General features: G+C 41.3%; 1 protein-coding gene across 1 annotated transcript in view; it reads left to right on the forward strand.

Moving 5' to 3' along the window:
* LOC132828198 (metabotropic glutamate receptor 4-like) overlaps positions 1-18,078 on the forward strand; it is a 1,188,807-nt gene that overhangs the window by 204,134 nt on the left and 966,595 nt on the right. The window contains exon 2 of the mRNA XM_060845139.1: positions 8,769-8,985. Within this exon, the coding sequence (XP_060701122.1) occupies positions 8,769-8,985 (217 nt within the window). The remainder of the gene's footprint in view (positions 1-8,768; positions 8,986-18,078) is intronic.

Genomic DNA, 18,078 nt, shown 5'->3' on the forward strand with positions numbered 1-18,078 from the left:
GAGGGTTCGGAAGGCAAAGAGGAAAATCAGAGGTGGGGCTGTATAGGATGGGGTTCCATCAGTGAGATTGGTGGAAATAGCCCAGCCCAAGTAGTTCAAGGGTATGAGGAAATCCTGGGCTGGGAGTTCAGGGTATCCACTATGAGAACATTCATTGCTATCTCTTGCTACTTGCGAGAAGCAGCTCACAGAAAATGCCTGGGACAATGCCAACAGTCACTGACAGTTTGATGGACAAAAGCATGGGCTGTATTTCTGTTGGATGGCAGGACATTGGAGGGTAAAGGCATCAATCATGCAACTGCATAATGCAAGTAAAGTTGCTTCAATCTCACTCTCATATTAGAGAGAGATGACCGGTGGTGATTTAACCATATCACAGGTGAGGGGTGAGATTGAGAAGGAGAATCCTTCATGGCAACCTCAGCAAGTGTGGGAATTAAACCCATGCATCACACCTCCTGGCAACAGACTTTCATTTGCAATCATATCATCATGCATGTGAATTTGCATGCAGTGTGAAAAACGTCTGTGTTCAAATGTGATGCTTTTGCAAGTGCACAGAGATCATGATGAAATCATGGCATTGTCAATAATGTGTCCTCCCGTAGACTTCTATGTCCTCTTGTTCTGTTCTGCTTACTCCCCCACTCTTACACTTTTGCTCTCTTGGTGTCAAGGTCCTTGGCTTCATCTCCATGTACCGTTCTGCTGTTCTTCCCCCTACCCCCACAGGTTTGAATACCCCCACTTCCTATTGCCAGACACCACATCCCTTGCATGGCACCCCCACTGCCTCCAACACAGTCACTTCAAAGTTCATCTTTTCCCATCTCCCTGTCTCAATGGAAAGACAACTCAGTACTTGTTATTCTCCAATCCCATAACCGACTTTCACAGCACAGCCCTGTAAAAGGAATGACAAGACCCTGGACCGCTTACCTTGAAAGTCCCCAGCTAATGGTATTACCCTTGCATGATTGCCCTAACTGCTTGCCAAGGGTCTACAATATTGAATATCGCTCATTCCCTGAGCTATGGTTGGGCGTATCTCCTTTCTCAAAGTGCATGACTGACTGACTGTGGCTCAGCTCCTGGACTGTGTGCACACTCTGCCCTTGACTAATGGTCCCAAGATCCCCTGAGTGACAGCAGCCCCTGTTGACTTGATGCAAGACTATCCCACACATAAATATTGGCCTTGGTAACAATGTCCATTTCCTGAAGATGAATTTGGAGATATAGTCACCTGAGCAGTTGGAATACCACGAGCTGGATTGTTTGATCATTTTCGGGGGCAGTTAAGAATCATCCATATTGATGTAGGTCTGGAGTCACATGCAGGTTGTGCAAGAGTGATCACCTTCTCTCGTGAAGGATGTCAGTGACCTTGCTGGCAGTTTAGGAGATTCTGATATGCTCATTGTCGTTTTACGAAAAGCAGATGTAGAAACAAACTGGATTCACATTAACAATCTGTTGTGACGGATTTGCACTTACGGTTGAAGTCTCTCCTCTTTGTAATTTTTCCTCACAGATCAGAACATTTGGACCGTGAACCCTGATTGGTGCAGCAATGGGGCTGCTGTAGAATCTACCGAGAGGGTTCCAAAAGTTGAGGATGGTAGGGAGATTGAGGGGGAGAGGATAATTTGGAGGGAGTTGGAGGGGGCAGTAATGCTTACATCGTGAAGGCTGCTGACTGCCTTTCTGTACACTTAAGTGAAAATGGAGTCAAGGGAAAGGGGTGGGAGAGGGCAAGGACAAACTGAATATATGGAATGGCTGGAGTATATGGCAGCTACTCTTTCGCCATGACTTCTTTCCATAACATCAACCACCCGGAGATAATGTACTGTTGCAAGTGTCTGCTTGTGGATGACTGGAAGCTTGCCAATTTGCATCTACATCATGTAGGTTTGAATATAATTTCCAAGGAGCTCTGACCTCCAGCCGACCCTTCGCCTCCTGTGAGTTGATGACACAGCAGAGAGTTGAGGGGGGAGGTCCTGTGCACCACTGCTAAAGTTCTACTGCCCTGGGAAAATGTTTACTAATTGCTTCATGTGCATTTGCTGCCTAAGCAAAATGTAGAATGTGTTGGCATTCCAGTCTGAAGCCATTTTTCATCCCCTAATTTTTCTTGCCTCACTCAGCCACTAAACCTGCCTCCTATGGGCCTGGTAAACTCTTCCCCACTGCATCTGCATATATCGTCCTCACATTCTCCACTTGGATCAGAATTATGTTCAGAATGCCTAACTGAAGAGAGGTATAATAATTATTCAGAAAGCTTCTTTATGAGAAGTGGCTTGTATTTGTTACTATAATGACAACGGGTGTCACAGTGGCTCACAGTGCCAGGGGCCAAGATTCGATTCCACCATCAGGTGATTGTCTGTGTGGAATTTGCACATTCTCCCTCTGCCTACGTGGATTTGAGATCCAAAGACAGTCCAAAAATGTGCATGTTAGGTGGGTTGGCCATGTTAAATTGCCCATAGTGTCCAAGGAGTTCAAGCTGGGTGGATTGGCATAGGAAATGGTTTACAGGGATAAGGTGAGGGCAGGGATGGAAGATCATGTGTCTGGTGGGATGCTCTTTGGAAGTCGGTGTGGACTTGATGGGCCAAATGGCCTCTTTCCCCACTATCGTCATTCTATGATTCTAATCTGTATTGTTATTTTTTTACTGAAAATGTACTCAATTGCATAACATTATTATGCAAAGGAATTTTGATTCTACATCCTTCATAAATGAATTCTCTGATTTAATGTTGTGAGGTGCACCTTTTTAATATATCAGGCTATCTTAAACATATTGGTTCTGAGTGCTCCTTCTAACTAACGTAGTGGGTTTACGAGCTGTGCGGCATCCTCTTCAATAAACTGCAATGTATTTGATGGTCTGTTGATTAATTCATCATGTGAATTACTGAGAAAGGGAAGAGAAGCTGTAAACAAAAAGCATCCGAAAACTAATTTTTAAGATAGGAGTAAAACATTTATTTTGCTGTGTAACCAAGAGTAGCATTAAACACCTTTTTGACGAGATATCATGGGTATGAAATACTCAGCACATGTTCACCATTGAACTAATATGCTTCATCTTCAACTGAAGAAGAGAATATTCTGCTGCACTAACGTGACAGCTAACCTTTTCTTGGACTTGACAAAACTGCTGAAGTAATGCCAATTAACAATAACTTCTGGACAGTTTTTTTTTGCTGTGGGTTTGTGTCCATTGGGAACTGGGTTGAGATAGTGAAGAAAGTAGATTTGCCTGAGACACTTAACAGCTGCCAGGCAAATTAGGATTTATGCTATCTTCTAGCATTTCATTCAAACCTGAGCTTTAAAGATAAAAAGATAGTGACAACATGGCAATGTTCTGTCCAATCCTCAGTAGAAAATTGATTCATGTGTTTAATGGGAGACAAGAAACAGACATGCCTAATGGCTGTTTGAAATTTTACTTAAATTGCAAATGCCAATAATACTCTTGCTGACAAGCTGTTGGCATCTTTAAAGTTTGATGTACTCTGAGTTGTAATATCTCACAATAAATTGAAATTGTTTAAATTGCCTATATAGGGTGGTAAAAATATAGATGGTTATTGTGCCAAAACAAAGAAAATATTCAGGATAACACTTCATTGTTATTTGAGCTGTCAGCCCGGCCTGTACCTTTTAGGTTCACTTAATTTATGCTTGAAACTGGGATAAATGAGTTTATAGATTCATTGGAGCTTTTCGTAAATGCACAGTAAACTCCAGATCTGTCAGAGCTCTGCAGGTTCGGCTTGTAACATGACTCATTTATGTTGCTGGAAGTGACATTCAAAGACAAGGATAGATTCCCTGAAAACAAAAGGAATATGTTCAAGCCTTGGGCAATATTATTAAATTTCTAGAAGAATGTGGAGTCTGTAGCTCACTGTGGCACTCTTCAAAACAATACATCAGTCAATCAGAGTTGACTTGACAAGCGATCAGCATCTTTTCCTCCTGTGGCATAAATTGTTGTGATCATTTGAGATTTCCTGTGATGAGCACAAGGTGATGGCTGTGCTTTTTGTTTTTAGCAATATTTAAGTTCTCTACTACCTGACAACATTTTTGCACTGTGTTGCCACTATTATCTGTCGCACTATCAAATTTTGGAACTTCCTTCCAAACTGCACTGTGGATGTACCTGCAGCAGATGTACTGGAGCAGCTGAAAGAGGTGACTGACAAACACCGCCTCAAGAGTGATGCATAATGGCAATGAATACAGGCTTTACCAGTGATGCCCACTTCTCTTGAGAGAAATCTCTTTGAAAAAGTCACAATTATTCTCTTGTTAGCGTAGTTTTCATTTCTATCCCATCCCCTCATAATCAAGCTTGCTTCAAGTCTATTGCTAACTGGATGCACTGTGTGTACACTGTACATCTCCATTAACAGTATCAACTGGTATGTTATTTTTCCTTTGTGACTCTAAGTTTTGTGGAGCCTCTCTGATGCTGTGATTTGAATTAGTCATAGAAATTCACAAAGCTACATTTTGTTTCACTATTTTTAAAATGCCAGGTTCCATTATCTCAAGCATCCTCGGCCCAGTACCACAGTAGTACCAAATATTGCAAATGGAACAGATCAGCATACAAGGATATTAAACTTTTTGCATATCTTATAAAACTCAAATGATTGATTCTGAGATAAAATTGAGGGACTTGAACTTTTCAACCTTGGCCTACTTTCCCTTTAGTGAATAATTGTGAAGCTCTGCTGGTTGAATGTCATTTAGTAATGGTTTGAGTATTTTAAGACATTTTTTATCTAACGGGAGCTTGGGAAAATATGGCAAATTCTAGCATTTGGTAGCAATAAATTTCAAGGGAAAAAAAATACATTGGAGAGTTTTGTTTTAAAAAGAGCATTTTCTTACTGACAAGTGTTGAATGCTTTGACAGTGTCCAACAAAATACACTCTCTCGATATCATGTGAAAATATCTAAGAGAAGTTGTCATTGATGTTCCAAGTAGGTCAATCTGTCATGTAGTTGTGATTGGTTGTGTCTTCAATTTAGTGATATACTGAAATGGTTTTGAAATAATGTCATAAGACATGGGAGCAGAAACTAGGCCATTTTTCCCATCGAATCTGCTCCACTCCATTCTGCCCCATTTTCTCTGTGATCTTTGATCTCCTTAACAATCACGAACCTATCTATCTCTGTTTTAAATATACTCAATGACTTGGCCTCCACAGCCACCTTTGGCAGTGAATTCCACGGATTCACCACTATCTGGCTGAAGAGGTTTCTCCTCATCTACATTTTAAAGGGTCTTCCCTTTACTCTAAGGCTGTGGCCTCAGGTCCTGGTCTCTTCTGCTAATGAAGACACCTTTCCAATGTCCACTGTATCCTAGGCCTTCAATATTCTGTAAGTTTCAATTAGATCCCCCCCCCCCCCCCCCCCCCCCCATTTAATGTTCCTCATATGGAAAGCCTGCAATCTATAGATACAGGAGGCAGAAGATCAAAATCAGCAGATAAAATTAAAAATGTAATTAAAATTCCACTAGTTCCTGACTTGAATAGCAATAAGAAGTGATGTTGTACTTTTGAAAATCCTATTAACCACATTTGAGATTTCCTGTTACTGCTGTTACAGGAATTGCTTCCACAAAAGGGATCGTCACTTAGGTTTCTCACTAAGCTTTCACTCAACCTTTTAATTATACTGTAGTGATTCATGTGAAGTCTGCTTTGTTCTCTATCTTTTATTTTCTTCTTTCTCTTCTTTCATTCACGTGTATGAACTTATGAACTGATGAATAAGAGGCAGAAGTAAGGCCATTCAAACAGATCACAGTTGATCTGATTCACATTTTCATGAATTTCCCTTTCACATCCCCCCCCCAGTAACCTGTGATTCCCTTGCCTAACGAGAATCTACTCTACCTTCCTTCATAATATTTAATGATCCCAGCTCCACCACCTCTGAGGCAGTGGGGGAGAAAATGTCCTCACCTGTGTCCTGAAAGGGTGGTATCTAATTTTAAGAACATGCTCCCCTAGTTCTGGTCTGACCCACAAGAGGAAACAGCCTTTCCGAATCCATTTTGTCAAGAGCATTCAGGATCCTACAAACCTAAATCAAATCACGGCTTACTTTTCTATACTCCAGTGAAATCAGGCTCAGGCTGCCAATATTTCATCATAAAATAACCGATTCATTCCAGGTAGCAAGCTCGTCAACCATTTAAATCATTCCTTAAAAAAGAAACCCAAATTTGCACACAGTATTAGAGTTGTAGTCTCAACAGTCCTCGCATAAAAGATGCATACTATCCTTCCTTTTTTATATATATTTTACTAAACAAATTACAAAACAGTTTACCAAAAACAGTGAACATTTACAGCTGTATACAACAGAAATTTTACAAGCGAGAGGAGCAGCAAAGCCAGGCCCCAAACCCTATCGTTTACAGAGAGATGAGGACAAACATCAAATCCCAGTTTCACATATGACAAGACAGCAACAATGACATTTGTACATTAAACAATCCAGTTACATAAAAAAAGTGCAGACAATACAGACCCAGCAAGTCCCCCCATCCCTCCCACCTTCCGGCCACTCTAAGGCAGCCCACCCCTACACACCTTCCAGCTCTTGGTCCACCCCGTGCCCCTTCCAGCTCTTGGTCTGCCCTGACACACCCTTCGACCACCTCTAGGACAGCCCGCCACGGTACCCGCCTGGGGTACTATCTTTCCTTTGATGTTCAATCCTGTCCCTTACTCAGGATATCATTCTATTAGCCACCTTATTAATTTACTCTGCCTCCATTCAAAGTGTTTTGAGATTAATGCACCAGAACATCAAGGTCCTGCTGCAGCTTTGAATTCTACAGTTGTTCTCCATTGAAATAATACTCTGCTCTTATTTGTTATGCCAAAATAAACAACTTCACATTTTCTCACATTATAATCCGTCTGCCTGATTATTGACCAGTCACTCAACCTAGGGATAGCTGTCTGCCGTCTCCTTATGCCGCCTTCACAGCTTGCTTTCTCACCTGTCTTTGTGTCATCTGCTCCCTCACTGTACTGCCTTAGTCCATACAAAATAATAAGTTTCAGAGTCCACAATCAAATCCTCGCTGCAGAATTCTACAACGCAAAACCTAATTCAGGGAGGTTTAACAGATATGGAGCTAGATATTTAACTTGAGTGAACTAACTGGTAATGTGCACCAACTGACTGGTTGGCTGACCATACCAGGAACAAAGAGGTTTATTTGGAAGCACTAGCTTTCAAGGTGCTGCCTCTTCATCAGGAAGTTGTAGAGCAGGACCAGAAGGCACAGAATGTATGGCAAAAGGATTACGGTGTCACGGAGTTGTAATGATATCTTAAACTTGGATTAAGTCTTGCAGCTTTTAGGATGCAATGTGCTGGTTTAAGCCAGCACGGTGGCAAAGTGGCTAGCACTGCTGCCTCACAGCGCCAGAGACCCGGGTTCAATTCCCAACTCAGGCGACTGACTGTGTGGAGTTTGCACATTCTCCCCGTGTCTGCGTGGGTTTCCTTCCACAGTCCAAAGATGTGCAGGTTAGGTGAATTGGTCATGCTAAATTGCCCGTAGTGTTAGGTAAAGGGGTAAATGTAGGGGAATGGGTGGGTTGTGTTTCGGCAGGTCGGTTTGGACTTGTTGGGCCGAAGGGCCTGTTTCCACACTGTAAATAATCTAATCTAATCTAATCTAATCTTAATTTGTAAATTTGAGAACTCCTATTAAGTAATATTATTAGGGTGGCTTCAGTTTATCTAACGATGGGTGTTAGCTCAGACAATGTATTGAAGGTTTGAACTTAAAGTCTGTCCCAGTGTTAAGTCAGTTTTATTTCTAAAGTGAGACTTATAGAATATTACATGGATTTATGCAGTTTTTGAGCAAAATAAAATGAAATTCTGCAACTTTGTTTATGCCAGTCCAATACCGATGCCTCCAAATCAGGAACAAAGAGGTTAGAGACAAAAAAAAACACTGCAGATGCTGGAATTCAAGGCAGACAGGCAGGAGGCTGGAAGAATATAGCAAGCCAGGAGCCATCAGGAGGTGGTGAAGTCAATGCTTCTTCAGGACTGGGGGTCAGTATGGGGGGAGCTGCAGATAAAAGGGGCAAGGGAGGAGCAGAGTGGTGAGGTAGGGATAGGTGAAAACATGGGAGGTGGCAATCCTAGCTTTGCTCATTCCGAGCTGCTGAGCTACCCTTCCAAGCGAAGGCTGCCTGTCCAGCAACAAGGTAATTCTTGGGAGCACAAGGAGGGTGAGTCAGCATTCGCAAAAGGTGGGAGAAACCCTGAGGTTGAAGGAGTCCTGATCATAGTTATAAAGCTCTTGTCACCACTTGTCATTCTGCCCCCATAGTTATTATTTTAAACCTGACCTTTTGGCACCATTGGAATCATTTGTTTCACTTGTAATTTCTATTACTATTTATACAATGTTGCAAATCAGGATAGCAACTTGTTGTAAAATAAATGAATTTTCATGATTGCTGATCCTTGCATTGCTTAGTCTGGGAGTGCAGACATGGCTATCCGAAAAAGCACAGTAACTCCACACTTCAGGAATGGATAAGTTTGTCCTTAGTGAATGCAATAAAGCATCATCTACAAACTTTATATTTGCTTTGAGAAAAAAGAATTAAACAACTCAAAGCAATTATTGAAAACCATCACATTTTTATGTGTATCCATTTTATTTCAGATTCCTCAGATAAGCTATGCATCTACCGCCCCAGAGCTGAGTGATAACAGCAGGTATGACTTTTTCTCTCGTGTGGTCCCATCCGACACCTTTCAAACACAGGCCATGGTTGACATTGTCAAAGCATTACGTTGGAACTATGTCTCTACCCTTGCATCTGAAGGAAGCTATGGAGAAAGTGGAGTGGAAGCCTTCATACAGAAATCTCGGGAAGACGGTCAGTACTCCTTAGCATTTATTTTTAGTAGTGCCGTAAGTAAATGGCCATATATGGATCAAAATAAATGATCATGAGGCAGATTTAGATTGAGCATGTCTTTGTGTTTCCTTATATACTTAGCCTGTTCGGCAGGGTTTTTGATTAAAGTACAGGTAAAATAAAATGTGACAAAGAGCAAGTTGATAGTCAGTGTCATAATAGAAAATATAATAACAGAATTAAAGGTAATTTATTGCATTTACACAAACAAGTTAAACTTGTAAAGCTTACGTCTTGAAGACCATTGTGTTTCTCTCCCAGTGTGGAAATTATACTAATACATAGCTTAAAATGAATTTGTATGTGCTGTAATTTATTCCTGAACATAATCTAAGCCACTCAAATAATAAAAGCATTTCTTCTGAGCAATTTCACACAGAATTGTAATGCTGGGTGGCTCACATGGTTCCTAATGTTTCAGGTCAGCCTTGTGGGGTAAAAGCAAGAGGCTATTAACCTGTCCCGTCATGGAAAAGAAACAACTTTTTCAGTGTATTTCAGTGGCTTCTAATAGAGTGAGTTGTTTTTAATTGATATTGAGAATTCTTGACTGAACAAAAAAGACAGTAATTGGCTGAACAGCACCAGGTTTGCATAGGCTGTGCCTAAAGTGACTGTTTGCATTGATACAAAGTGGCATAGAAGGCACTACATCATGTTTGCATTTGTTTGTGTTACAATGTGTTACACATCTCTATAGACCATTATATTCAAACCCTGCTTTAGAATGGTCATACAAAAAAGAAGTTTGGGTTATTACATAATGTGCTTGTTTGCTATTTTTGTTTTTGTGCATACAACTCATGTCATGAAAAAAGGGAAGAATGTTTATGCTCTGTGACACTAGCATATCAAACACAGTAAACGTTTTTTATTCGTTAAGGGAACAAAAATCAAAATTGCTCAGTGCATGCGTCAATCAAACTGCTCGAGCAGTCTGAGTACACATTAGCCAATTGCCTTTCTTTCTGTCTGGTCTTACATATGATTAAAAATCATACTATTGGTAGACTAATGTCTTATATCATCAAATGTTTACGTTTTCAGATAATGGTAAAGACTCTGTTATTGTTTTAAAGATCTGTCATCAATGGATCAAAAGAAGCTTTTGGTATTTGTCCATAATAACTTTACAGCACATGAACTCAGAAATGAATCGATTATTTGTTGGAAGCAATACATAACAATAGATGAGCGACAGATCCAAATCCTGCAATATTGTTGAAGAGTCATTTCATGGGTTATCTCTTAAGCCAGTTTTCCACTGAATCTGCTGCTATAGATCTGTCTGGAAAACATCTTGATGTGTTTGAGAAATTTGCTAGGCATTTGTTGATTCCACATTTAAAAACTGATTTGGAGGCATTGAAATCATAACTTTTAATCTTACTGTTGCTTTAAAGAGAAGAAATCAGAATGACGAAAGGAAGAACTGGGTGGGGGAGAAATTAGGAAAGAGGGGTTAGGACTGAGTTGATATGAGCTTAGGAAGGTTTGGCTTGAAGGAGAAAAAGAAGGAACACATGGAAATAATTGAATGGATGATCAAAGAAATCTGCAATCTTCCTGGTAACATGTTTTTCATGTATTGATTGAAATTTTCTCAACCAATTCACTTTGCATTGTGAAATATTGCACTTCCATTAATAATAGTTACAGCAGTGTGGAAAGTAAAAAGAGGTAAGTTTTTCTCAATTTTTACTTCCATATTTAATGTTATGATCTGGGTTTCTGAAATGAGTCAATCCATCAGCTCAAACACAGAAAATGTGAACTTTATCCAGCTCTCCCATTGTTGTTGGCAGAGTTTACACTGGAACCCCATTAACAAACTGGGTACAGGATTAATATAATTTAATTGAATTTGAATTTAATTTATTGTCATGTGTACCGAGGCACAGTGAAAAGCTTTATCTTGCGAGCAATACAGGCAGATCACACAGTTAAATAGAGAAAATTTAAAAGAGCAAATGGCAACATTTGATAGAAAGTGAGAAATTATCATAATCGATCTATGGAAAAATGACATTAAACTAATGGTAAACCATCAGTCAACCTGCTAATGTTGCAACATACTGTCAATTGTATAATGTTGCAAAGAATCCTGATGTGTTCAATGTCAGGATATAACAACACTTCTCTACAGATAAGTATTGTTAAAACAGTACACAAGGGGAGGTTTTAGCTTGCTTGATGAGTTAAAGAAGCACATCCTTGCATAATTGGAGTCGCCTGAGAGACTGACATTCAGACAAATGAAAGTAAACATTCCATGCTGTGTACATTCTGGTGGCTGAGTGACTCCTCCTGATGAGCTTTCTCAAATTGCACTATTCTCTGAACACATTGATGCTGCTCCTTCATCTCGTCCTCTTTCTCATTATTACCACAATTCCATTTTTTTCCAAAGGAATATTCATAAGTACTGTAACATTATCATTTTTCTTATCACAGTCAGACCATCCCTTTTAAGATATGGTGCAGACTCCTTCCCATTCTGAATGCACAGCTTCAGGTCACCTTGGTGATAAACCTTGTGCTAATACTCTTTAAACAACTAGTGTTAGGAAGACACCATGTGTTTCCATTCTCCCCTCCATCAGTCAAAATCTCACCACATTGAATCAGGCACTTGAGGTTTACACCTTAAACACCCTCCACTGATATTGAAAGCTAGATCTGCCTGGTTTATTCCAGTAGTCCTTTGATTAGTATGCAGGAAACCTAAAGCATGGTCATTAGTTTGGATGACATTACACCATCATGCTATTTTCAATTGCATTTCACTTCTGCCTTTCCAGTATATCTTATAGCATTCTTCCCCAAGTGATTCAGAATAGCTGATGGGCCAGAATGTGGAGAGAAGCAAGTGGAATACAATCTGGAAGGCACCTTCTGCTCATACTCAATTATGCCTGCACTAAATTTCCTGAAGGCAATTCTGAGATGGAGTATAGAACATAGAACAGTACAGCACAGAACAGACCCTTCAGCCCTCGATGTTGTGCTGACCATTGATCCTCATGTGAGGTAAACCTAATGTACGAACTCTCAAATTTCTGTAACCATATGCATGTCCAGCAGCCTCTTAAATATCCCCAATGACCTCGCTTTCACAACTGCTGCTGGCAACGCATTCCATGCTCTCACAACTCTCTGCATAAAGAACCCGCCTCTGACATCCCCTCTATACTTTCCGCCAAACAGCTTAAAACTATGACCCCTCGTGTTAGCAATTCCTGCCCTGGGGAATAGTTTATGGCTATCAACTCTATCTATGCCTCTCATTATCTTGTACACCTCAATTAGGTCCCCTCTCTTCCTTCTTTTTTCCAATGAATAATGTCCGAGCTCAGTCAACCTCTCTTCGTAAGATAAGCCCTCCATTCCAGGCAGCATCCTGGTAAACCTCCTCTGAATGCTCTCCAAAGCATCCCTACTCTTTCTTTGATCATTCTCTTATTCCTCACATACGTGTAAAATACCTTTTGGATTCTCCCTAATCCTTCCCGCCAAGCCTTTTTCGTGCCCCCTCCTGACTCTCCTCAGATCATTTTTGAGCTCCTTCCTCACCTGCCTGTAATCATCTAGTGCTGAGCAAGACCCTTGCTTCCTCCACCTTATATAAGCTGCCTTCTTTCTTTTAACATCTTTACTATAATAGGGTGACCAGAACTGGACACAGTATTCCAAGTGCAATCTAACCAAAGTTTTATAGAGCTGCAACAAGATCTCATGGCTCTTAAACTCAATCCCCCTGTTAATGAAAGTCAAAACACCATATGCTTTCTTAACAACCCTGTCCACCTGGGTGGCAATTTTAAGGGATCCATGTATCTGCACACCAAGATCCCGCTGTTCCTCCACATTGCCAAGAATCCTGCTTGAATCCTGTACTCAACTTTCAATTTTGACCTTCCAAAATGCATCACCTCGCATTTATCCAGGTTGAACTCCATCTGCCACCTCTCAGCCCATCTCTGCATCCTGTCAGTGTCACGCTACAGCCTACAACAGTCCTCTATACTGTCAATGACACCTCCAACCTTTGTGTCATCTGCAAACTTGCTAACCCCTCCTTCAATCTCCTCATCCAAGTCAGTAATAAAAATTACAAAGAGTAGAGGCCCAAGAACACAGCCCTGTGGAACACCACTCACCACTGACTTCCAGGCAGAATATTTTCCTTCCACTACCACTCGCTGTCTTCTGTCGACCAGCCAATTCTGTAAACAGACAGCTAAATTTCCCGTATCCCATTCCTCCTGACCTTCTGAACGAGCCGACCATGGGGAACCTTATCAAATGCCTTACTGAAGTCCATATACACAACATCCACCTGTCGACCCTCATCACCTTGTCCAATAACATCCTCAAAGAACTCAATAAGATTTATGAGGCATGACCTGCCCCTCACAAAGCCGTGCTGACTGCCTTTAATCAAGCCATGCTCTTCCAGATGGACATAAATCCTATCCCTCAGAATCCTTTCTACACCTTGCAGATGACAGATGTGAGACTGACTGGTCTGTAATTGCTGGGGATTTCCCTATTTCCTTTTTTGAAGAGAGAAATTACATTTGCCTTCCTCCAGTCCTCAGGTACGACTCCGGTGGAGAGCGAGGATGTAAAGATCTTCACAGGCAGTGAAGCAATCACATTTCTCACTTCCCAAAGCAGCTGAGGACAAACCTGGTCTGGCCCTGGTGACTTGTCAATCTTAATGTTTGTCAAAAGTTTCAATACATCAGCTTCCTCTATCTCTATCTGTTCCAGCATGCTTACCTGCTCCTCAATGGTTTCATTCACCACAAGGTCCTTTTCTTTAGTAAAGACAGAAGCAAAGAAAACTCATTTAGGGCTTCCCTACCTCCTCAGACTCTACACACAAGTTCCCTATACTATCCCTGATCGGCCCTACTCTTTCTTTGATCATTCTCTTATTCCTCACATACGTGTAAAATACCTTTTGGATTCTCCCTAATCCTTCCCGCCAAGCCTTTTTCGTGCCCCCTCCTGACTCTCCTCAGATCATTTTTGAGCTCCTTCCTCACCTGCCTGTAATCATCTAGTTCCTCCACCTTATATAAGCTGCCTTCTTTCTTTTAACGAGAAGCTTCTCTGCTCTCGTCATCCAAGGTTCCTTTATCTTACCCCTTCTTGCCTGCCTCAGAGGGACACATTTGTGCATCACTTGCAACAACTGTTCCTTAAACAGTCTCCACATGTCTATAGTGCCCTTTCCATGGAACAATTGCTCCCAGTGCTTTGCTTCCCAGCACACGTCTGATAGTATCATAGTTTCCTTTTCCCCAATTAAATATCCTCCCATTGTGCCTGCTTCTTTCCTTCTCCATAGCTATGTAGAATGTGAGGCAGTTGTGGTCACTATCCCCAAAATGCTCTCCCATCGCAAGATCTGACACCTGCCCTGGCTCATTGCCGAGCACCAAATCCAAAATGGCCTCCCCCCTCATTGGCCTGTCAAAGTACTGAGTTAGGAAACCTTCCTGAACACACCTTACAAAAACAGCTCCTTCCAAACCATCTGCTCGAAGAAGGTTCCAATCAATATTGGGAAAGTTAAAGTCACCCATTACAACTACCCGACGACATTCACACTTTTTTCCAAAATCTGCCGACCTATGCTTTCTTCAATCTCCCTGCTGCTATTGGGGGGCCTGTAGTAAACCCCTAATGAGGTGTCTGCTCCCTTACTGTTCCTAATTTCCACCCATACTGACTCAGTAGGCAGACCCTCCTCGACAATGGTAACTTCTGTAGCTGTGATATCCTCTCTGATTAGCAGTGCTACACCCCCTCCTCTTTTTTCCCCCTCCCTATTCTTTTTAAATGTTCTAAACCCTGGAACATCCAGCAACCATTCTTGCCCCTGAGAAACCCACGTCTCTGTTATGGCCACAACATCATAGCACCAGGTACTGATCCATGCTCTAAACTCATCACTTTTATTCCTGATACTTCTTGCATTAAAGCAAACACCCTTTAACCGATCCCTTGGTTCTTTCCCGGGAAATTTCTTCCCACTGGCTGTGCTACCTCTTGCTATTGCCTCATTTCCATCAACTCTCACCTCCGGTATATAGTTCAGGTTCCCACTCCCCTGCCATACTAGTTTAAACCCTTCTGAACAACTCGAGCAAACCTTCCACCCAGGACATTGGTCCCTTTCCAGTTCAGGTGCAACCCATCCTTCATGTACAGGTCCCACCTTTCCCAGAAGGCAACCCAAATTATCTACATATCTGAAGCCCTCCCTCCTACACCAGCTGCGCAGCCATGTGTTAAGCTGTGCCCGCTCCCTGTTCCTTGCCTCGCTATCTCATGGCACCGGTAGTAAACCCGAGAACACTACTCTGTTTGTTCTGCCCTGCAGTTTCCACCCTAACTCCCTGTAATCACTTTTTATATCCTCAATCCTTTTCCTGGCTGTATCATTGGTGCCAATATGTAACATGATTTCTGGCTGTTCGCCCTCCCCTTTCAGAATCTTATACACCTGATTGGAGACGTCCTGGACCCTGGCACCAGGGAGGCAACAAACCTTCCGGGAATCCTGATCCTGACCACAAAATCTCCTGTCAATTTTTCTAACAATCGAGTCTCCTACCACTAGCACTTTTCTGTTTGATGCCTTTGTCTCATGCCAATAAACTGATCTAAACTGGCCTTAGAATACCTAATTAAAAAGATGTGATTTAGAATCCATATGGAGGGAGAGGAAGTCCCATCTAAGCCTTTGCCTTCTGGTTATTGACTTGGCAACTTTTCCTGTTGCCCAAGGGCTTGTCCAACGGGCAGTTATTCAAGATCTAAGCAGTGATGGTAAGCAGTCCTCAGTCAGCAACTTCAGCAGCTGGGAGAGACAGTCATTGCCACATTGATGGGGGTCAAGGAATTTGGCTTGGTCACATGCAGTTTGGCATCGTTGGTTTCCATCAGCATCTTGATTAGATATAGGAGGAGCTAGAAAAACAGAGTTTTTGGAAAGGGGCTGGAATAAGTTTCATAAAATTGTCTTTGTTTGCTCCAGTACATCAATTGGAACAGAAATTTGAACAATGTAGATCCATGATTGACAGAGGTGAAAAAAGGAGAAACGTGAGTAGATGGAACTAGCTCTTGGCTGTTCTTAAGAAAAAAGTCCATCAGAAAAACTTGATGGATTATGGTTTATGGTAAATTTCCATATGATTGAGCAAATGAGTCAAGTACACTGCAACAGGTGAAGAAGACAGCTCGATACTCTTTCTCAAGAATAGTTAGAGTTGGATAACCAATGCGTGACATTGAAATCCTATTTAATGCTGAAAAATAGTTGGCGGTATTGCAGTATCTGCATTGTATTTATGTTTAGGATTGCCTTAAATGACTCATTCCAACTACCCACAGGAGACTTTGTTAGTGTCAGTCCACTGCTATGCATCTACGCTTGAGTAAAGTTAGAAATCTCTGTCTTTTTCATGTCAGGAGATGCATCAATTTTTAACACCACAGAGCAGCAGCAACAGTGGTAGCAGAAACGATCAATGGTTGTGGTATTCCCAAGGAGCTGGGCATCAAATGCACAAGCTTGCCAATTTGTGTATGTGTACAGCACATACAAACAATAAAAGGATATTATTCCCCTAAAATACATATGAAATTTGCCTGTGGGCAATATATCACATATGAATAGATGATTTCCCAGAAGTTTCAGGTTGCATTTATCTTCTAGCAATTCTGTGACTTCTCAGTGCAATCTTAGGTTATAATATTTTACTAGGTCACATCTTGGGAAATATAGCTTATCTTCAGGGTCATGTTTGCTGACAGTAAATCAGAATTCCAATGTCTCAGATCTCTTGTATGTGGAAGGCAGATTACAAAACCACAATTTGGTGTATTTGAACCATGATTGCAATTCTTGCAGGACCTGGGATGGACAGGAGGACTTCCCAGGTCGTAGACTATAATGAACTCTTATTGCATGTTGTATGCTTAGTGCGGAGGGACTGGTATAAATTGCCCATGTCAGGCAGAATTGGCAGGGCAGAACTCCTTAATATGACAGTGAGACACTCATCATCAGTAACTTGGACGAGTTCAGAACTAAGAGGGCAGAGAGCAATATTTTGGGTGCTGTAGAATAGGCTGGCCCATATCAGGCAGCAACAGACAGTGATTGAGAAAGTTATCAGTTGTCCTGAGTAGAGCAATGTAGGTCACATGCATTGCGTCACCACCATTCCCATGGGACTGTGATTCATCACTCTCACTGGACTGCAGAAGAATCAAGAGTAAACAATCCTGACATGGTTTCCTTGCTCCTGGTTTTATCAAGGCTGTGGGGTATTCACTTGGCCCTTTGAAGGCTGTGGAGACCAGAGCCGAATGGAGCCACTTGCATTTTGGTAAAAGGACTAAGATATGATGACCGAAACTCTTGTAGCCTCTGTGGAAGCTAACTGTAAGCTCCAGAATGGCAATTGTTTTTGCAAAGTCAGTGGATTTACAGTTTACAAAACCAAGACATTAATAAAATATTGCAACAAGATCCAACTTCTCAAGTTAAAATATCAAGCAGGTGTTATTGGCATCAGGAGATAGGATTTTAAAGGAAAAAATTGTGAATCACCTTAAAAGTATGTTGGCAGTTTGCCTATCAATCAGCTCAAGTTAAAAATTGTACTAAATTATGCAGGAGGAAGACATGATGAGTACATTAAACAGGGAAGAGATCAGTGGTAAATGTGATATCTCCTTTTAAAAAAAATCCATGAACTCCACTACAGTTTGTGGTGAGTCATCCATTAGCTTCAGACTTTAATAATGTCTTGCAATTGACTTGGTAATATAGGGAAAAGGGGAAAAAAATTCATCATTAAATTTAGTTGCCATGCCTGTGAAATGTAGTCAGCCTCTAATAATAGACAGGAAACAGAAAACAGTAATGAGCAAGGTGATGGAGAAATCGATCAGAACAATGGGGAGGTGGGGGAGGACAATTTTCCAATGGTTAATTCCATTATATATGTGTGAAAATTTGAA

This window comes from Hemiscyllium ocellatum, chromosome 26 (assembly GCF_020745735.1).
Source record: "Hemiscyllium ocellatum isolate sHemOce1 chromosome 26, sHemOce1.pat.X.cur, whole genome shotgun sequence".
NCBI classification, from domain to species: domain Eukaryota; kingdom Metazoa; phylum Chordata; class Chondrichthyes; order Orectolobiformes; family Hemiscylliidae; genus Hemiscyllium; species Hemiscyllium ocellatum.